We start from the raw sequence: 18,509 nt of genomic DNA on the forward strand, positions 1-18,509 counted from the left end.
AATAAGTGTGCAAATTAGAATACTGTTAATAAAGAACCAGAAAATCAGTTACTTCAGCAATTTCTATACTTACATAGATTCTTCCTGACTATACTGAGAAAATAAAGTATCTTGTGAAACATCCAGATTATTATACATGGCAGGAATATCACACCTGAAAAAGATTTTAAGACTAACTTTAATATTGTGTCTATTAAGTTTCTCAATCGTGTCTGACACTGCATCCACATGAACTGTAGCCCGCCAGACTACATTCCTCTGTCCACGGAATTCTCCATGCAAGAATACTGATTTCCTTCTGCAGGGGATCTTTCTGACTCAAGGATTAAACCTAGATTTCCTGCATTGCAGGCAGATTCTTTACTGCTTGAGCAACCAGGGAAGCCCCTTGAGAGTACCCTGAAAAGCAAGGAGATCAAACTACTCAATTCTAAAGGAAATCAACCCTGAATATTCACTGGAAGGACTAATGCTGAAGCTGAAACTCCAATACTTTGGCCACCTGATGCAAACAGCAGACTCACTGGAAATGACCCTGATGCTGGGAAAGATTGAGGGCAGGAGAAACAAGGGGCAACAGAAGATGAGATGGATGGATGGTATCAACAACACAATGGACATGACTTGGAACAAACTTGGGGAGAAGTGAAGGACATGGAAGGCTGGCGTGCTGCAGTCTTTGGGGTTGCAAAGAGTCAGACATGACTTAGCCACTAAACAACAACTTCAATATTTGATATTCTTACAATTAAGCTTACAATTCTACATCTAGTTACCTTTTAAGAACAATATAAAATCAAGTCTTAGATGCCTATTTCCCAGATTTTCCATGAAACCATTTCCCTGATCTTTCAAGACCTTAATAAAGGGATTCAGTTTAGGAACATTTGGTGCATTTCAAGATAGCCCGACACACTATGAAATATGGCTATGTACAATCTTTTTGACATTTCAAATACTGTACAATATACCAGTATCTTAGTTCTAAACTCAAAATTATGTTTGCTGCATGAAATCTAAATGTAAGTACAGAAAATTCAATTCAAGATAAAAGTACTACAAACCTCTTTGTTTTGAGTACTTCTTTCTGGTGTTCAGTTAGTATTCTTTCCTTTGTTTCTTTTACTTCTGGAGGTATAAACACAAAGTCAGTAGACTTTTCTTCTTCTAAAGGCATTTCACTCTTTGCTTTTGGAGTTGAAGACTCTAGCTGCAACTGGAAATTGAAACAGTAAATGCACATTTTGAGTTTCTAAATTATTTTCCAATACATCAATCAATCTCTCTTTGGCACTCTGATAATGGTTTTGGATGATGACTAGGAAGTTTGAAGCTCAAACCTATTGGATATTCCTGGATAATTATAATTAGTACCATGTCCCTAGCTTTCTTTTCATTCTGCTTGTATTAAATACTCAGAAAATAAAATTACACCTCTTTAAGTAGCAGGCAAATGTGTGCTTACCAGGGAAGCATGGTAAAACAAATATGTTTTTCAGCCCAGCACGCACAAATCAAGTGGTTTGGCAGGAAAAAAAGTACATCTGTGATTTCAAGTTGAAGCACAAACTACTCAAGTAAAAGTTGCCAAAATCATATGCCCAACATACTAATATTGGTACCCAATGCCACTTTTACACAATTTCAGCACAGGTGTTTCCATTTTACTTTATAATGCTACAAGACTGTGTCAAACTTATTCTTTAAAAATATTTTTCTTTCATTTTTCCAGAGCCATGGTCTTAAGATTCTAGAATAACCTCTTTACTGGAGGTCCTAGAAGAAAGACTATCTGAAACTTGGTTAATTTGCCACTAGCTACTAGATATCTAGTTTTATATATGAGGTTATGACAAATGTCTTATGTAGGCATTCTCTTTCTAGTCAATAAAGGAAGCTCTAAAATATTCTACTTTCATCCTACCTAAGTTATTCAAATCTAGTTTCATTCTATCTGAAGAGGGTTACTGCCTGGAGTAATTATACTAAATAAACACTTAGTATTATGCAGATTTAACTTTACTAAGAAGTAATCATCTCCCAAAGTGTCAAGATTTCCATACCATCTTGATAGTCTTTCTAGGCCAAACTATATTTCCCTATAATCCCATCTTTTATTTAGTTTTTAACAGCTTTTTCTTCCAGTTAGAAGTTGTATGTTCTCAAGCTGGTATATATATTAATCTTAGGAGTTCTATTAAATACACTTTGGAAAAACATACTTTAGCTGGTGGTTTCATACTGTCTTTTGTATCCTTTGTTTGTGCCAAAAAAGAGTCTCTTTTTCCACTTGATTTTCTTTCCATGCCACTTATCTTCATATTTAATTGGGAATTTTCTGTCTGTTTTTATAAAAATAAAACAATTTCATTATGTGCAAATGTTTATTTATCCTTTTCACACTGGTAATTACAGTGTAATCAATATTTATTTCAAATTTGAGTATTCAAATCTACTAGATCATGTCAAAGAAAACAAAGCCATTGTCTAATACAGTAACAGCAAATAGATTTGGTGTCTCCAACTTACACAGCATTAGCTTTGCATCATTTAATTTTATAAATTCTAAAATAAGCTATACCAAATAAATATTCTAAAAACAAATTACGGGATTCAAATATCCCACTTATTACTGGAAACTTTTTTAACAGAAAAACCCAAACCATAACACTTTAAACAATAAAACATACATGACAGAAAATACTATCAGGCCCCCCTACCAGAATATATGGTTTTTTTGAGCCATATTACACTGAATGAGTCTCAAACAGTCTAGATAATTTTCTGATGAGAATTTTAATTTTATCCAAAAAATAAAACTAAATAGAGTACTTAGCTATAATGTATTCTCTTACAGGTTCTAAACAAATAATAGCTAGACTCTTTTGTTGTTGAATAGGAACAAAGTGCCTAAGAGTGTTCTACCTGATGCGTATATAGTACTTTTATCTTTACTCCTTAATCTTCATAGTCATCTAGTATTATTAACTACAGTAACCTTGTTCCAAATGGAAAATGTGATATCAATGATTTGTTTCTCTAACAGAAGGAATGCGATTCAATGAAAGAAATGAGAAAATGAAGTGTAGCTCTTAGGTGGGGAATAGTAACTAGAATTCCTAGTTTATACAAAGCAACATTTAACCATATCTTAATAATACTGACCTCTGTAAAGCAATACATGAGGTGCCAGTTTTTTAAAATAAAAGATCATTAATGAATAAGAATTGAGTATTATTTACATGAGAACCTATGGTGAAATTTACTGCCTTTTAATTTGTAAGTTTTCCAGGCCACACAACTAACTGTATGCAAAACCCCTATGTTGTGGAACTCTTCTGTTCAGGTTTTATCTCTTCAATCAGTCTTAAGCTTCTGTCCTTTTTAAAGTTACAATGATATCCAATAAATCACTCAAACATCATATAAAAGTAAACAAAAACGCCCCTCCCTCAACTTACCATATCTGAATATGGTCCACTGGATTCCTCCATAATTTCAACATTTTCCAAACCAGGCAATAAAAGCAGAGATTTTTGTTTGGCTTGTTTTAGTATTGGCCTTCAAATATAAGTAAATATACTTTGAATTAAGTAGTACTGTTGGCATTTTAAGAACAGTTCAATTACAATTTTAAAGTGATAAAAACACATCCAGCTTAGACTGTTTCTTACTCTACATACATAAAACCAGGATAAATTTACAGACAATATTAGAATTTTTCACTAAACTCTTCAGTTTCTGAATTTTATTCTTTAAAAACTTCTCAAACTTTCACCATAAATTTCAAACAAGAGCAGACTGTTACATTAAGTACATATCAGGTAGATTTAATAGCCATCAGCTTCCTGCCCCTTGTTGGAAACTCCTTTTGTTAAGCATAATTTGAAACTGCTTTTTATGTTTCTAAAACTAAGTTTATTCTAAGGACCAAAGCAAAGGGTCGAATAATTTTAATAATTACCATGTACTCCAAACAAGAATATTTTAACTAGGAAATCCTCTACAGTGATTCTACATAAGGATTTATGTTAAAACCAAAATGTCAATTTACATAATCAGAACAGAGTAACTATATAAAGTTTTATTGTTAGCATACTTTAACTCCTCAGGATAAATCAACATCGTCACTTTAGCAAATGTGGCATTCCAGAACTGAGCACTTTGTTTTCTTATCTGTTTGTTCTTGTGTGAAAATATTATGCATAATAATGGCGAGATCTGTTCAAGAAGTTCACTGTCATAAGTTCCAGTGTAGCTGACATGTAGACAAGCAATAATTTCTCCTAGTAGCTTTTCTAACTAGGAAAAAGAAAAAGTTCATTAGGGTAACACTTAGAAATGTTACTTTTCAGAGAGAAAAAATAAAAGCACAATGCATACTAAACAACTCACAGAGTATGTTATCATTTCAATTTTTAAAACTCAAATGACTTTAAAACAATTTTTATTGATTTTTGGCTGTGCTTCGTCTTTGTTGCTGCACAGGCTTTTCTCTAGCTGCACAGAATGGGTGGGGGCTACTCTCTAGTTGTGATGCTTGGGCTTCTCATTGGGGTGACTTCTGTTGTGGAGCATGAGCTCTAAGGCACACAGGCTTCAGCTGCTGCAGCACACAGGCTCATTAGTTGAGCTCCAGGGCTCTAGAGCACTGGCTCAGTAGCTGTGGCATGCAGGCTTCTATGTTCCGCAGGATGCAGGACCTTCCCAGATAAGGGAAAGAACCTATGTCGTCTGCATTGGCAGGCCACCAGGAAGTCCTCAAGTGGCTTTTTAAAAGCTCTCATCACCTTCAATATATAATACTCTCTATAAGCTGACAAGAACTTACTTTATTGATAGAACAGCTTGAATTCAAGCTTATTTTCCATTAACAGAAGAAACTTGTTTTCACATAAATTGTGAGATTAATAGTTGCCTAACCTTGGAGCCAATTACCTTCACACATAAAAGAATGAGACAGGAGTAGTTGAGTTATATGAATTTAAGGCAATATTATTAAATCATGAATGATCCTTGGATTATACCCATTTCATATCAAAAGTTCATTAAAATTAAAGCATAATGATATCCCTTTAAAACAATCAGCAGAATTATATTGAAGGGAGACATTTAAATTCTAAAACTTTTCTTCATGAAAGTATGTTTTATGAACAATGTCTATTTGTACCTTGTTGTTCATACAACTATACACTTTAGGAACTTCATCAAGCCTAGAAGAAAAACAAAGAGTACCGTTTATATTTTAGAACATAAACCTAGAAACACTGTAATGCAGCCCAAAACTGAGACGTATAATGATATAAAAAGGTGCCCAAAGACTTAACAAAAAATGTCAAACTGCAAACATTAAACATGAAACAAACATGTCTTTTAACACAGGAGTTAAAGAAAAACATCTGGAATAGACCTCAAAGTATTATTACTAGTCACCTGTTTCTATGCTTTTTAATGAAGTTTTTAAATATGAAACAAACCTGTCTTTTAACACAGGAGTTAAAGAAAAACACCTGGAATAGATCTCAAAGTATTATTACTAGTCACCTGTTTTTATGCTTTTTAAAGAATTTTTATGAAGTTTAAGGACTAAAAAAGACTTGCAAAAACTTAATAAATTTGAAGTTCCATTAAATCTGTTCCTAAAGCTTCCTCTGTGTTTATGAAAAGCAGACTGTATTATTACTGAACCACATAAGCTTGCTATAAAGAACACTGATGAATTCTCTCAAAATACTTCTTTAAAATATGTTGGGATTTTTTTCGTGGTTTTTCTCTTATATACTGCTTGCTTTGGTTCAAATGCAAAAGGTAATATAAAACAACACAAACTTCTGAAGAGTAATTCAGAAATTTAAATGCACATACTTTTTGAACCAACAATTTCATTTTAAGCCCTGTTCTGCAGGAATAGTGGCAAATGATTTATGTACAAATATATTGACCTGTGATATTGTTAGTTATGAGAGCAAAGACTAGAAAACATGTCCAACAGGAAATTGGGTAAAGTGTCATGGAGTCCTATGCAGACATTAAAAACAATGAGATACTTAGGTTAAGTGAATATCATATACTTAACTGCTAAGTAGTATGTCAAGTCATATACATTATATATTTAACATGTAAGCTTTTTGTATTAACAATTCTGTAAAGAGATGCACTAAAGTAAAAATTGTGCTGGATTAAGAATGAAAAATAAAGGGACTTCCAATTTCTACCTCATATTTTATTATTTGAGCTATCTTTTTAACAAAAGCATAGTTTCATATATCATCCACTCCAGTAAACTTTAAAGATTAAGATCTTTAACAACAAAGCTGATATGACAACAAGTTTGCTACCCATATCTAGTTATATATGTTTAAGTCTAAGAGCTATTAAGGCAAAATACTTACTTTGAGTTTTCATAAAATAATGCCAGAGGTCTTGTTAAAGCTGCAAATATTTTCCGGATCATAGAAGGCAGAGAAATACGTCCAAATACATTGGAAAGAATGCTGGTGATTGAGTTGCCAATAGTGAGGAGAGTATCAGAATGTACTTCCTTGAGGCTCAGTGTGTGAAAAGAATAGATCACTCTCACAATAAGTTTAATTAAAGAAGCCAACTTCCCTAAAGGTTCCTTCTTCTTTTTGGACCAATCTGTAGGTCTCTGTGGTGCTAAGATAAAACAGTGACAGCTTTTAGAATTAATGGTAATTAAAGCAAACTAATGTAATTAAATGAAACAGTATGATCCACTACTTTGGGAAACTGTTTTAAGCAAGAAGCATCAATGGATGAGTAACTCATGAATCAAAGTATGCTGAGTAACAACATATTTACGAAGTCTCCAACAACTTGCCACAAAACATTAATTTATTAACTGTGTTTCCTAATGAATTTTATAGTGCAAAACCGACAGATATGATCTTAACCAAACAGTAAATGTTATCATTATCAATAGTGGGACAAACTGACTTCTGTACCTGTTGACATAATGCACTGATGAGAAAACACCGAATTACTTCTCAGCAGCCCCATAAAGAAACAGAATCTCAATCTAATATTGAGGAAATACGATAAACCCCCATTGAGAGACCTTCAAAATCTAACCTTGCCTTTACTTCACTTCTAATGGTCATGAAAGACAAGACTTGAAAAATATTTTAGATCAAAGACTTGTCTTACAAGTGCTGTGAAATGTTCTAGGAAATAAAAGTAGAAAAGGGGGTGGGGGTGAAAACAAGGCAAAAGCATCAACTGATAACTGAGGAACCCTAGTAAAAAGTAGTGTCTGTGTTTAATTTTTGCAAAGTTTCTCTAAAACAAATTATTACAAAGTAAAAATTATCAAAAACTCTCAAAGTGATCCTTATGCATATTTATGAATAACAACAATTTTATTTCAACTATTTGTAAATTTTGTTTCCTCTCAGCTTGTGCTGGCAGTTTTTAGATTTTTCCCCTAGTTTCAATACATTTAAATAACCAGGAACACCTCTTGCAAGAGAAGGATTGAAAACAAAAAACATTTCTAATTCTGGGTTTATAGATCATGGATAGAGATGATATTCAGTTAATTCTAATTTTTCATAAGTTAACAAAACATGTAAAACTTTCAACAACGGGATCATCATCTATGCCTTATCAAACTTCAGGGGCTTAAAAAATATATTCTGATATCATTTGCTATATAACCTTTCTATATTTAGAGAATTTTAATTTTCCTGACAAAGAGGTAATTAGATTAAGTATTGTTCAGTCTGAAAGGGGACTGAGACTAAAGAAAAAATCTATTTCTGTGGCTTGAGGCTGGGATGCTTTAATTACCAAACAAGTTTCTCTGTATTACTGTAAAAATGAAACACCAAAAAACTACCCCCACCCCAAAAAGCCCTGCAAATATTTTATGTTCTAGAAATCTTTACACTAATGCAAAGAAAGATCTTATTCAAGGAAAATTGAGTATGTTCCCACTCTTTAAACAGGAAAAGTAACCTTTAAACAAAATACTTTTTGTAACTAGAAGGTTCTTTTCTATTCAGTATGATCATATATAATCACTGGTAGAAAATATATAATTTCAAAGAACCAATTAGTACATTAACAGCTCATAATATAATTTAGAATTAATCAAGGCATATAGTTATGAAAATAAGATTTAAGATTTCAATTGTCAAATTTTATACAGTAAAAACTGTGTTACACTTTTAGAGTCATTTTACATTTCCTATAAAACCATAACCAATTAACCACTGCCATGATTTTCTATGCAATTTAACATCAATTCAATGATCATTTCAGATAAGGCTATCAAATAAGAACATTTTAACTAAGTTCAAGCTTTTTGTCCAGATAATCCCTTGTAACCAGATGGAGTAAGTAAAATCATCTGTATTATTAGGCAATCTCTACATAGGACAAAATTTGTTTCTGCATCATAAAAAGGAGTTATACATTGCAGGGGTGGGTGAGAGAGATACATGGAGAGAGGGAAAGAGAGCAAGCATGTGAACTAGCAAAATAACATGGTTATATAACATTAAAAGTAGGTAAAATTAGATGGGAAAAGCTATTAGGATTTGCCCTGATACAGTTCAGACAGCCTTGTTTATACTGAATGAATAAAATACTTACATTTAGTTTTGGGTTGATATTTAATATTATATGGTGAAAAGTCGATGCAATCAACCATTACAGTAATAATATGAGTGATCCTATCCAAGAACAATAAATTCTGGAAAAGAACAGTTAGGTATTGCATGACAACCTTTTAACTAATGGCATGGTTTATAAAACTTGTAAGCATGAATAAAAAATATAACACTTTAACTCCCATGTATGACATATAGTAACACACACCATAGTTTATGTCATTTAAGACACATTAACTATATGTGTGTGTGTGTTAGTCCTTAGTCGTGTTCAACTCTTTGTGACCCCATGGATTGCAGTCTGCCAGGCTCCTCCACCCACGGAATTCTACAGGCAGGAACACTTGAGTGGGTTGCCATTTCCTTCTCCAATTAACTATATGGTTATGACTATTTCCCAGATATCTGCTGTGTGCCAAGTATTCAATACTATACCTTTTTTTCCCTCAATACTGAAATGGAAGTGTTCACTAAACCCAGAAAAACCAAACATAAAAAAGTTGCTAAGCTCCCTGATGTTCTTTCCATCTCCTTCCTCAGATTCAAATGAAACAGAACAAAGGAAATCCCAGTACCACCAGTCAAGAACATCTCAAAACAAAACAAAAACACACAGTGAGCTTTCATAGAAGAAACTGAGTAACAAGACACAGGGAGGGTTCTGAGAAAAAGATCTGATCGTTATTAGAAAAACCATATGGGTAAAAGACTACTGAAATTACAGTTCTATACATTTGCCCTTCCTTTATTCTCCAATACCGTTCACTTCTCCAATTAACTGGACTAATTCGCAGGTCTGCCAAAGACAACCTTCCTCAGTGGATGTTAAGAACCAAGAAGGGGAAGGGAGAGCCCTGCTGGCCTGTTAACCTATGAATACCACATGGAAGGTTCAGTCCAAATGACAATCTACACACCCATACAGAAAAGACATGAAAGATCTAGATGCTTCAATTTTGATCACAATTACAAGGCAAAGCTTCCTTATAACTACAATTCGCTATCAAAGCCAGATAAACAGGAGTTCTCTCCTGGGTTAAATATGAACAGAACTAATCAACAAGGAAAGAGGCAATAACAGAAACACAAGAAAATAAAATACTCTCAAAGGTAAGAAGAAATCATATTCACTTAAAAACATTAAATGTAAAATTAAAATTATAAAACACTTCAGCATTTAAACCGAAAGATAGACACAGAAATATCAAGTTCCCAGAAAGCAGGACCAGAAATAAAGCAAAACACAGAGAGATACAGAGAAAGAAGAGACACAGAGGATGACACCTGAAGACCTCAGCACTTTTTCCTCAGATGAAGGCACAGCTCCTTAAACTGAAAGGATCCACCAAGTACTTAACAGAACGATTTTAAAAGATGCCTCAAGACACAACCTTGGTGAAATGTCTAAATTCCAAAGGTAAAAAGAAAATCCTAAACTTAAACTAAAAAACAGGTTGATAATAATAAAATTAGTATCAAATGATGAATTTGCAACAGCAGCAGTAACAAAAATAACAAGTCTTAGATGTGTATTTTGTAGAAAATGAAAAACTTTACAGAAAAGGGAACAAATGAGCCTATAACTTCAGAGCTGTGATAAAAAATTTTCTGGAACCTAAAACTTGTAACTAATTGGTTATATATTTGACAAGATGTTATTAGTCACATGTTTATCATTACTACAATATAAAAATTGGACAATGAGGAACTCCAATCTCACAAATGAAGGTATCTGCAAAAAATCTTAAAACACTAATCTACAATGTTTTAAAAGAATTTCACTGTGACCAAGAAGAGAATCTCAAGGACACAAAATTGGTTTAATATACAGAAATGTATATTGACAAGAGATTTCATATATGCCAGTAGTAACCAAGTACAGGCAGGGAAGAGACCATTTATACTAGATAAAACAACTATAAAACCCCCCAAATCAAGCAAGCTAGGTTCAGTTTAGAACTAAAAAAAATATTTCTGAACAGAAAAACTCAATGTTATAAAGATAGAAATTATTTTCCAAATTAATCTCTGAATGCAATATAACCAATCATGCCAAGCAAAATCCCAACAGGGTATTTTATGAAATTCAGGAAGATTCTAAATTTCTTCAGAAGAGAACAAAATTAAGTCCATCCAAGACAAGAATTTAAAGGCAAAAACCAAGGGTCAAGCTTTTCCCTAAAAATCACAAAAACATTCAACAAGTTCACTGTCTCTGTGGCCAGTAACAGCACACTTTTAAAGCCACTCTGCCAAATACTATGATATCAAAAGTCCATAATCAGAACTGACACATTATAACTATCTCTATTCTTCTCAGCAGGGTAACCACTATCAAGGACTAGAAATCTTTTCAAATAAAAAAAATGGCACACTTCAGAGTAATAAATAAAATAAATTTCAACTGGGAAGAACACTGTATTCACATATATATGTGCATATAAATATGTAACTTATTGGTTTATTCTAGAATGATACATATCAAACTGCTGACGCCAGTTATTCTTTTTATAGAGTAAAGGAAAGGTGTGAATTGGAACCTACATTTTTAAGATCACAAACTTCCAAAGGACAGACTTTAAAAAGCTAATATGTATATTAAAGACCTAAACGAAAGACCCATTATGAAGGAGATCAACCCTGGGATTTCTTTGGAAGGAATGATGCTAAAGCTGAAACTCCAGTACTTTGGCCACCTCATGTGAAGAGTTGACTCATTGGAAAAGACTGATGCTGGGAGGGATTGGGGGCAGGAGGAGAAGGGGATGACAGAGGATGAGATGGCTGGATGGCATCACCGACTCAATGGACGTGAGTCTGAGTGAACTGCGGGAGTTGGTGATGGACAGGGAGGCCTGGTGTGCTGCGATTCATGGGGTCGCAAAGAGTCGGACACAACGGAGCGACTGAACTGAACTGAACTGAGATGTAAGAGCAGAAACTATAAAACTCATAGAGGAAAACATAGGCAGAACACTGTAAGACAAATAAATCACAGCAAGATCCTCTATGACCCACCTCCCAAAGTAATGGAAATAAAAACAAACAAGTGAGACATAATTAAACTTAAAAGCTTTTGCACAGCAAAGGAAACTATCAACAAGATGAAAAGACAACACTCAGAATGGGTGAAAACAATAGCAAATGAAACAACTGACAAAGAATTTCCAAAGTATACAACCAGCTCATACAACTCAACACCAGAAAAACCCAATCAAAAAGTGGGGAAAAGACCTAAACAGACATTTCTCCAAAGAAAACATATGGATGGCTAATAAACACATGAAAAGATCCTCAACACTGCTCATTATTAGAGAAATGAAAATCAAAACTACAATGAGGTATCACCTCACATGAGTAAGAATGGCCATCACCAAAAACTCCACAAACAATAAATGCTGGAGAGGGTGGAGTGAAATGGGAAGCTTCTTAAACTGTTGGTGGGAATGTAAATTGATACAGTCACTATGGAAGACAATATGGAGACTCCTTAAAAAACTAGGAATAAAACTATCATTATGACCCAGCAAACCCACTACTAGTCCTATATCTTGAGGAAACCAAAACTAAAAAAGTCACATCTACCCCAATGTTGTGAGAATTGGACCATAAAGCAACTCGAGCGCCGAAGAATTGATGCTTTTGAACTGTGGTGTTGGAGAAGACTCTTGAGAATCCCTTGGACTGCAAGGAGATCCAACCAGTCCATCCTAAAGGAAATCAGGCCTGAATATTCACTGGAAGGACTGGTACTGAAGCTGAAACTCCAATACTTGGCCACCTAATGCAAAGAACTGACTCATCTGAAAAGACCCTGATGCTGGGAAAGATTGAAGGCAGGAGGAGAAGGGGATGACAGAGGATGAGATGGGTGGATGGCATCACCAACTCAATGGACATGAGTTTGAGTGAACTCCAGGAGTTGGTGATGGACAGGGTGCAGTGTGCTGTGGTCCATGGGGTCACAAAGAATCAGACACGACTGAGAGACTGAACTGAACCCCAGTGTTTACTGTAGCACTATTTACATTAGCTAGTACAAAGAAGCAAACTAGATGTCCATAGACAGATGAATGGATAAAGAAGCTGTGATACATACTTCTTCTCACTGCACATGGAACATCCTCCAGGACAGGCCACATCCTGGACCACAAATCAAGCCCTGGTAAATTTCTAAAAAGTGAATAATTTCAAGCATTTTTTTCTGATAACAATGCTGTAAGATTAGACTATCAATTACCAGGAAAAAAATGTAAAAAACACAAACATGGAGGCTAAATAACACACTTAATAAGGATCACTAAGGAAATCAAAACAGGCATAGAAACAAATGATAATGAAAACACAACAATCCCAAATCTATGGGATTCAGTTAAAGTGCTAAGTGGGAAGTTCATAGCAATACAAAGGCTACCTCAGGAAACCAGAGAAACATCAAATCAACAACTTAACTTTACCCTAAAAGCAACTAGAAAAAGAACAACAACAACAACAACAAACCCAGTTAGTAGAAGGAAAGATATCATAAAATTCAGAGCAGAAATAAATGGGAAAAAAAAAAAAAAGGAGACTATAGCAAAGATCAATAAAACTAAATGCTGGTTCTTTGAGAAAATAAAATAGATAAGCCATTAGCCATACTCATCAAGACAAAAAGGAAAAAAATCTCAAATCAATAAAATTAGAAACGAAAATGGAGAAATTACAACACAGAAATACAAAGGAACCTAAGACACTACTATGAGCAACTATATGCCCATAAAATGCACAACATGGAAGAAATGGACAAATTCTTAGAAAAGTATAACCTTCCAAAACTGAACCAGGAACAAATAAAAAATTTAAACAAATCACAAGCACAGAAATCGAAACCGTATCTTCCAACAAACAAAAGCCCAGGACCAGATGGCTTCACAGGTTAATTCTACCAAAAATTTAGAGAAGAGCTAACACCTATCCTACTCAAACTCTTCCAGAAAATTGCAGAGGAAGGAAAACTCCCAAACTCATTCTATGAGGCCACCATCACCCTGATACCAAACAAAAGATGCCACACAAAACCCAGAAAACTACAGGCTGGTATCACTGATAAACACAGATGCAAAAATCAACAAAATTCGAGCAAACAGAATCCAACAACATATTAAAAGGATCATACATCATGACCAAGCAGGCTTTATTCCAGAGATACAAGGATTCTTCAATATTTGCAAAATCAATGTGATACACCATATTAATAAATTGAAAGATAAAAACCACGTGATTATTTCTATAGATGCAGAGAAAGCCTTTGAAAAAATTCAAACCCATTTATGATAAAAACTCTCTAGAAAACAGGCACAGAAGGAACACACCTCAACATTATAAAAGCCAGATATGACAAACCCACAGCAAGCATTATCCTCAATGGTGAAAAAAAGGAAAGCTTTTACTCTAAAATCAGGAATAAGACAAGGGTGCCCACTCTAACCACTACTATTCAATAGTTTTGGAAGTCCTAGCCACAGCAATCAGAGAAGAAATAAAAGGAATTCAGACTGTAAAAGTAGTAGTAAAACTATTTGCAGATGACATGATCCTCTACATAGAAAACCTTAAAGATGCCACCAGAAAATTACTAGAGCTAATCCACAAATATAGTAAAGTCACAGGATATAAAATTAATACATAGAAATCCCTTGCATCCCTATATGCTTACAATGAAAAATCAGAAAAAGACATTAAGGAAACACCACCACTCACCACTGCAACAAAAAGAATAAAATACTTGGGAATAAATTAACTTAAACAAAAAACCTGTATACAGAAAACTATAAAACACTGATGAAAGAAATCAAAGATGACACAAACAGATGGAGAAATATACCATGTTCTTAGATTGGAAGACTCAATATAGTGAAAATGAATATACTACCCAGAGCAATCTATAGATTAAATTCAATTTTTTTTTTAAACAAAAAAATTTCACAATTTATATGGAGACACAAAAGACCCTGAATATCCAAAGCAATCCTCTAGGAAGAAGAATGGAGCTGGAGGAATCAACCTTCCTAACTTCAGACTATACTACAAAGCTACAGTATAGTACTGGCACAAAGACAGAAATACACATCAATGGAACAAAACAGAAAGTCTGGAGATAAACCGATACACCTATGGACACCATACCTTTGACAAAAGTGAAGTCGCTCAGTCATGTCCGACTCTTTGCGACTCCATGGACTGTAGCCTACCAGGCTCTGAGGAGCCTCTCAGTCCATGGGATTTTCCAGGCAAGAGTACTGGAGTGGGTTGTCATTTCCTTCTCCAGGGGATCTTTCCAACCCAGGGATCGAACTTGGGTCTCTCGCACTGCAGGCAGACGCTTTACCGTCTGAGCCACCAGGGAAGCCTTTGACAAAGGAGGCAAAAGTGTACAATGGAGAAAAGACAATCTCTTCAACAAGCGGTGCTGGGAAAACTGATCAACTGCATGTAAAAGAATGACACTAGAACATTTTCTAATACCACACAAAAATAAATTCAAAATGGATTAAAGACCTAAATGTAACACCACAAACTCTAAAACTCTTAGAGGAAAACAAAGGCATAACACTTGATAACATAAATCACAGCAAGATCTTCTATGACCCACCTCCCAGAGAAACAGAAATAAAAACAAAAATAAACAAATGGGACCTAATTAAACTTAAAAGCTTTTGCAGGAAAACTGTAAGCAAGGTGAAAAGACAGTCCTCAGAATGGGAGAAAATAACAGCATATACAACTGGCAAATAATTAATCTCCAAAATACACAAGCAGCCCAATACCAAAAAAAATGAACCCAATCAGAAAGTGGGCAAAAGACCTAAACAGACATTTTTTCAAAGAAGACATACAGATGGCTAATAAATACATGAAAGATACTCAACATCACTCATTATTAGAGAAATGCAAATCAAAACCACCATGAGACATCACTGCACACAGATCAGACCCGCCATCATCAGAAAGTCTACGAACAATAGATGCTGGAGAGGGTCTGGAGAAGAGGAAACCCTCTTACACTGCTGGTGCAAATGCAAACCGGGACAGCCACTGTGGAGAACAGTGTGGAGACTGCTCAAAAACCTGGGAACAGAACTGCCGCACGATCCAGCAATGCTACTGCTGGGCATATATTCTGAGGAAATCAGAATTGAAAGAGCAACCTAGAGTCCTTTGGCAGATGAATGGATAAGAAAGTTGTGGTATACAGACACAATGGAGTATTACTCAGTTATAAAAAGGAACGCATTTGAGTCTGTTCTAATGAGGACGACGAACCTGGAGCCTACTATACAGAGTGAAGTCAGAAAGAGCAAAAAAACATTCTATATTAACACATATATATGAAATTTAGAAAGACAGTATCGACAATTCTACTTTCATGGCAGCAAAGACAACACAGATGTAAAGAAGAGACTTTTGGACTCAGCAGAAGGCAATGATTGGATGATCTGAGAGAGTAACAATGAAATATATACACTACCATATGCAAAACAGATGACCCATGTGAGTTTGATGTATGAAGCAGGGCACCCAAAGCTGGTGCTCTGGGACAACCTAGAGGGACAGGGTGGGGAGGGAGGTGGGGGCGGGTTCAGGATGGGGGCGCGGGCCACACGTATGGCCAAAAAGAAAACTAGGAATAAAACTACCATATGACCCAGGCAATCCCACTACTAGGCATATACCCTGAGGAAACCAAAATCAAAAAGACACATGTAACCCAATGTTCTCATTGCAGCACTATTTACAATAGCTAGGAAACAGAAGCAAACTAGATGTCCATAGACAAATGAATGGATAAAGCTGTGGTACATATATACAATAGAGTACTACTCAGCCATAAAAAGGAACATATTTGAGTCAGTTCTAATGTGGTGGATGAACCCAGAGCCTATTATACAGAGTGAAGTAAGTTAGAAACAGAAAAACAAATATCATACATTAATGCATATACTTGGAATCTAGAAGATGGTACTGATGAAGCTATTTGCAGGGCAGTAATGGAGATGCAGATGTAGAGAACAGATTTATGGACAAGGGTGTGGGGAAGGAGAATGTGGGATGAATGGAGAGAATACCATGAAAACATATATATTGTGCTAAGTCGCTTTACTTGTGTGCAACTCTTTACAACCCTATGAACAGTCTAGGCCCGCCAGGCTCTGTCCATGGGATTTTTCAGGCAAGAATACTGGAGTGGGTTGCCGTGTCCTCCTCCCAGAGATCTTCCTGACCCAGGAATCAAACCACGTTTCTTACATTACATGCACTAGCAGGCAGGTTCTTTACCACTAGCACCACCTGGGAAGCCCAACATATACACTATCATATGTAAATTAGATAGCCAGTGGGAATTTGCTGAATGACTCAGGAAATTCAAGAGGGAAAAGACCTATGTATACCTATGGCTGATTCATGTTGAGTGTGGCAGAAACCAACACTGTATCGTAGAGCAATTATCTTTTAATTAAAAGATTTAAACAAAAAAGCTAACAGGTATGAAAAAAACAAGATATAGGATGTCAAAGTCCTTGTACTGTTCATCTAGAATGGCAAAGGCACACCAGAGTAGTAAAAGCACATCACCATCAAGTGGTCCTGATACATGGACCTTAGAGTCCAATGACACAAAATTGTCTCACAAAGCTGTTACCTGTTTTATACCTTAACTTCATTACTTATAAACTAAAAGCATTAGTTAATGATAGTTCATAAACATTATCTCTATTTACTTGAAAAGAATTTACTTTAAATACAAAAAAGGTCGGTATCAGAATAAACTCACTGAAAGGCCTTCATCTTCCAAACTGGACATTATCTTGGAACAAAGTTCCTCACAGCATAAATTCTCTTCCGCAGTTGCCACCAAAGCTGCACAGCGAGCAAATGCTCTATATAATTCTGACCAAGTTTTAAGTAAGGTCTTCATGGTGACCTAACAATAATAAAAAAAAATTTAGAAAATGTGTATCTATATATCAAATAACTTAATAGAATACATCTTTAACATTTTAAAAACACAGTAACACTTAAGGTGTCAGAAGAGACTAGCACAGGGTAATAAGTCTGCCCACGTTCCCAGAGCTCTAACCGAAGAACTGTAATAATACCACAATACCAGCAATTAACAAAGGTGAAGAGGAACTTCACTCTCTTCACCACTTTCCTTTCTCCTAAGCTGATTATAAGTCATAAGAAAGTCTTATAGAAGTTCATTACAAAGAGTAACATAATATTTAAAAACCGCCAATTCCTCAAGTAAAAATTTGCCTTACCATTGGAATTTTTTGTGCTGGAAAAATATGGTTTATTGGCAAAATCAGTGCACCATAGATAGCACTAAAATTATGTTCTAAGGCATCCCCTTGATTCACTTCATTGGTCTGAAAAAAGAAAATTAATGAAGTTAGACAAATCACCATCTAATTCTAGTCCTAAATAGTGACATCTTACCACATGTAGTAAGAATCATGTTCCCCAATGTCGAGATGTTAAAACAGATGGTGAACTCCTAACCTCTGTAATCTTTGAAATTAGGGTCCTTGCAGATGTAATCATGCAATAAAGAAGTCATGCTGACTTAAGGCACGCTCTAATCCAATAACTGGTGTCCTTATAAAAGAGGAAGTTTAATAGAAGATACTTGGAAGAACGCCATGTGACGATAGGCTGAGATTGGAGTGATGGATTCACAACATCAACAATTGCTGGAAGCTAAGAGAAGCATGGAACACACTCTCTTTTACAGCCCCAGAAGAAACCAAATCTGCCAACATCTTACTATTGAAATTCCGGCCCCAAGAGCTTTAAAAAATAAGTTCCTGTTGATTTAAGCCACCAGTTTGT

At 35.1% G+C, this 18,509-nt stretch overlaps 1 protein-coding gene across 8 annotated transcripts in view; it reads right to left on the minus strand.

Moving 5' to 3' along the window:
- Positions 1-18,509, minus strand: part of RIF1 (replication timing regulatory factor 1) — a 57,598-nt gene that overhangs the window by 12,317 nt on the left and 26,772 nt on the right. For all 8 annotated transcript variants that reach the window (XM_044935546.1, XM_006052119.3, XM_025261643.2 and 5 more), the window contains exons 19-28: positions 17,939-18,046; positions 17,449-17,598; positions 8,617-8,716; positions 6,393-6,657; positions 5,171-5,213; positions 4,100-4,302; positions 3,462-3,561; positions 2,223-2,342; positions 1,065-1,216; positions 74-154 (exon numbers count right to left, since the gene is read on the minus strand). In XM_044935546.1, the coding sequence (XP_044791481.1) occupies positions 74-154; positions 1,065-1,216; positions 2,223-2,342; positions 3,462-3,561; positions 4,100-4,302; positions 5,171-5,213; positions 6,393-6,657; positions 8,617-8,716; positions 17,449-17,598; positions 17,939-18,046 (1,322 nt within the window). The remainder of the gene's footprint in view (positions 1-73; positions 155-1,064; positions 1,217-2,222; positions 2,343-3,461; positions 3,562-4,099; positions 4,303-5,170; positions 5,214-6,392; positions 6,658-8,616; positions 8,717-17,448; positions 17,599-17,938; positions 18,047-18,509) is intronic.

This window comes from Bubalus bubalis, chromosome 2 (genome assembly GCF_019923935.1).
Source record: "Bubalus bubalis isolate 160015118507 breed Murrah chromosome 2, NDDB_SH_1, whole genome shotgun sequence".
NCBI lineage: Eukaryota > Metazoa > Chordata > Mammalia > Artiodactyla > Bovidae > Bubalus > Bubalus bubalis.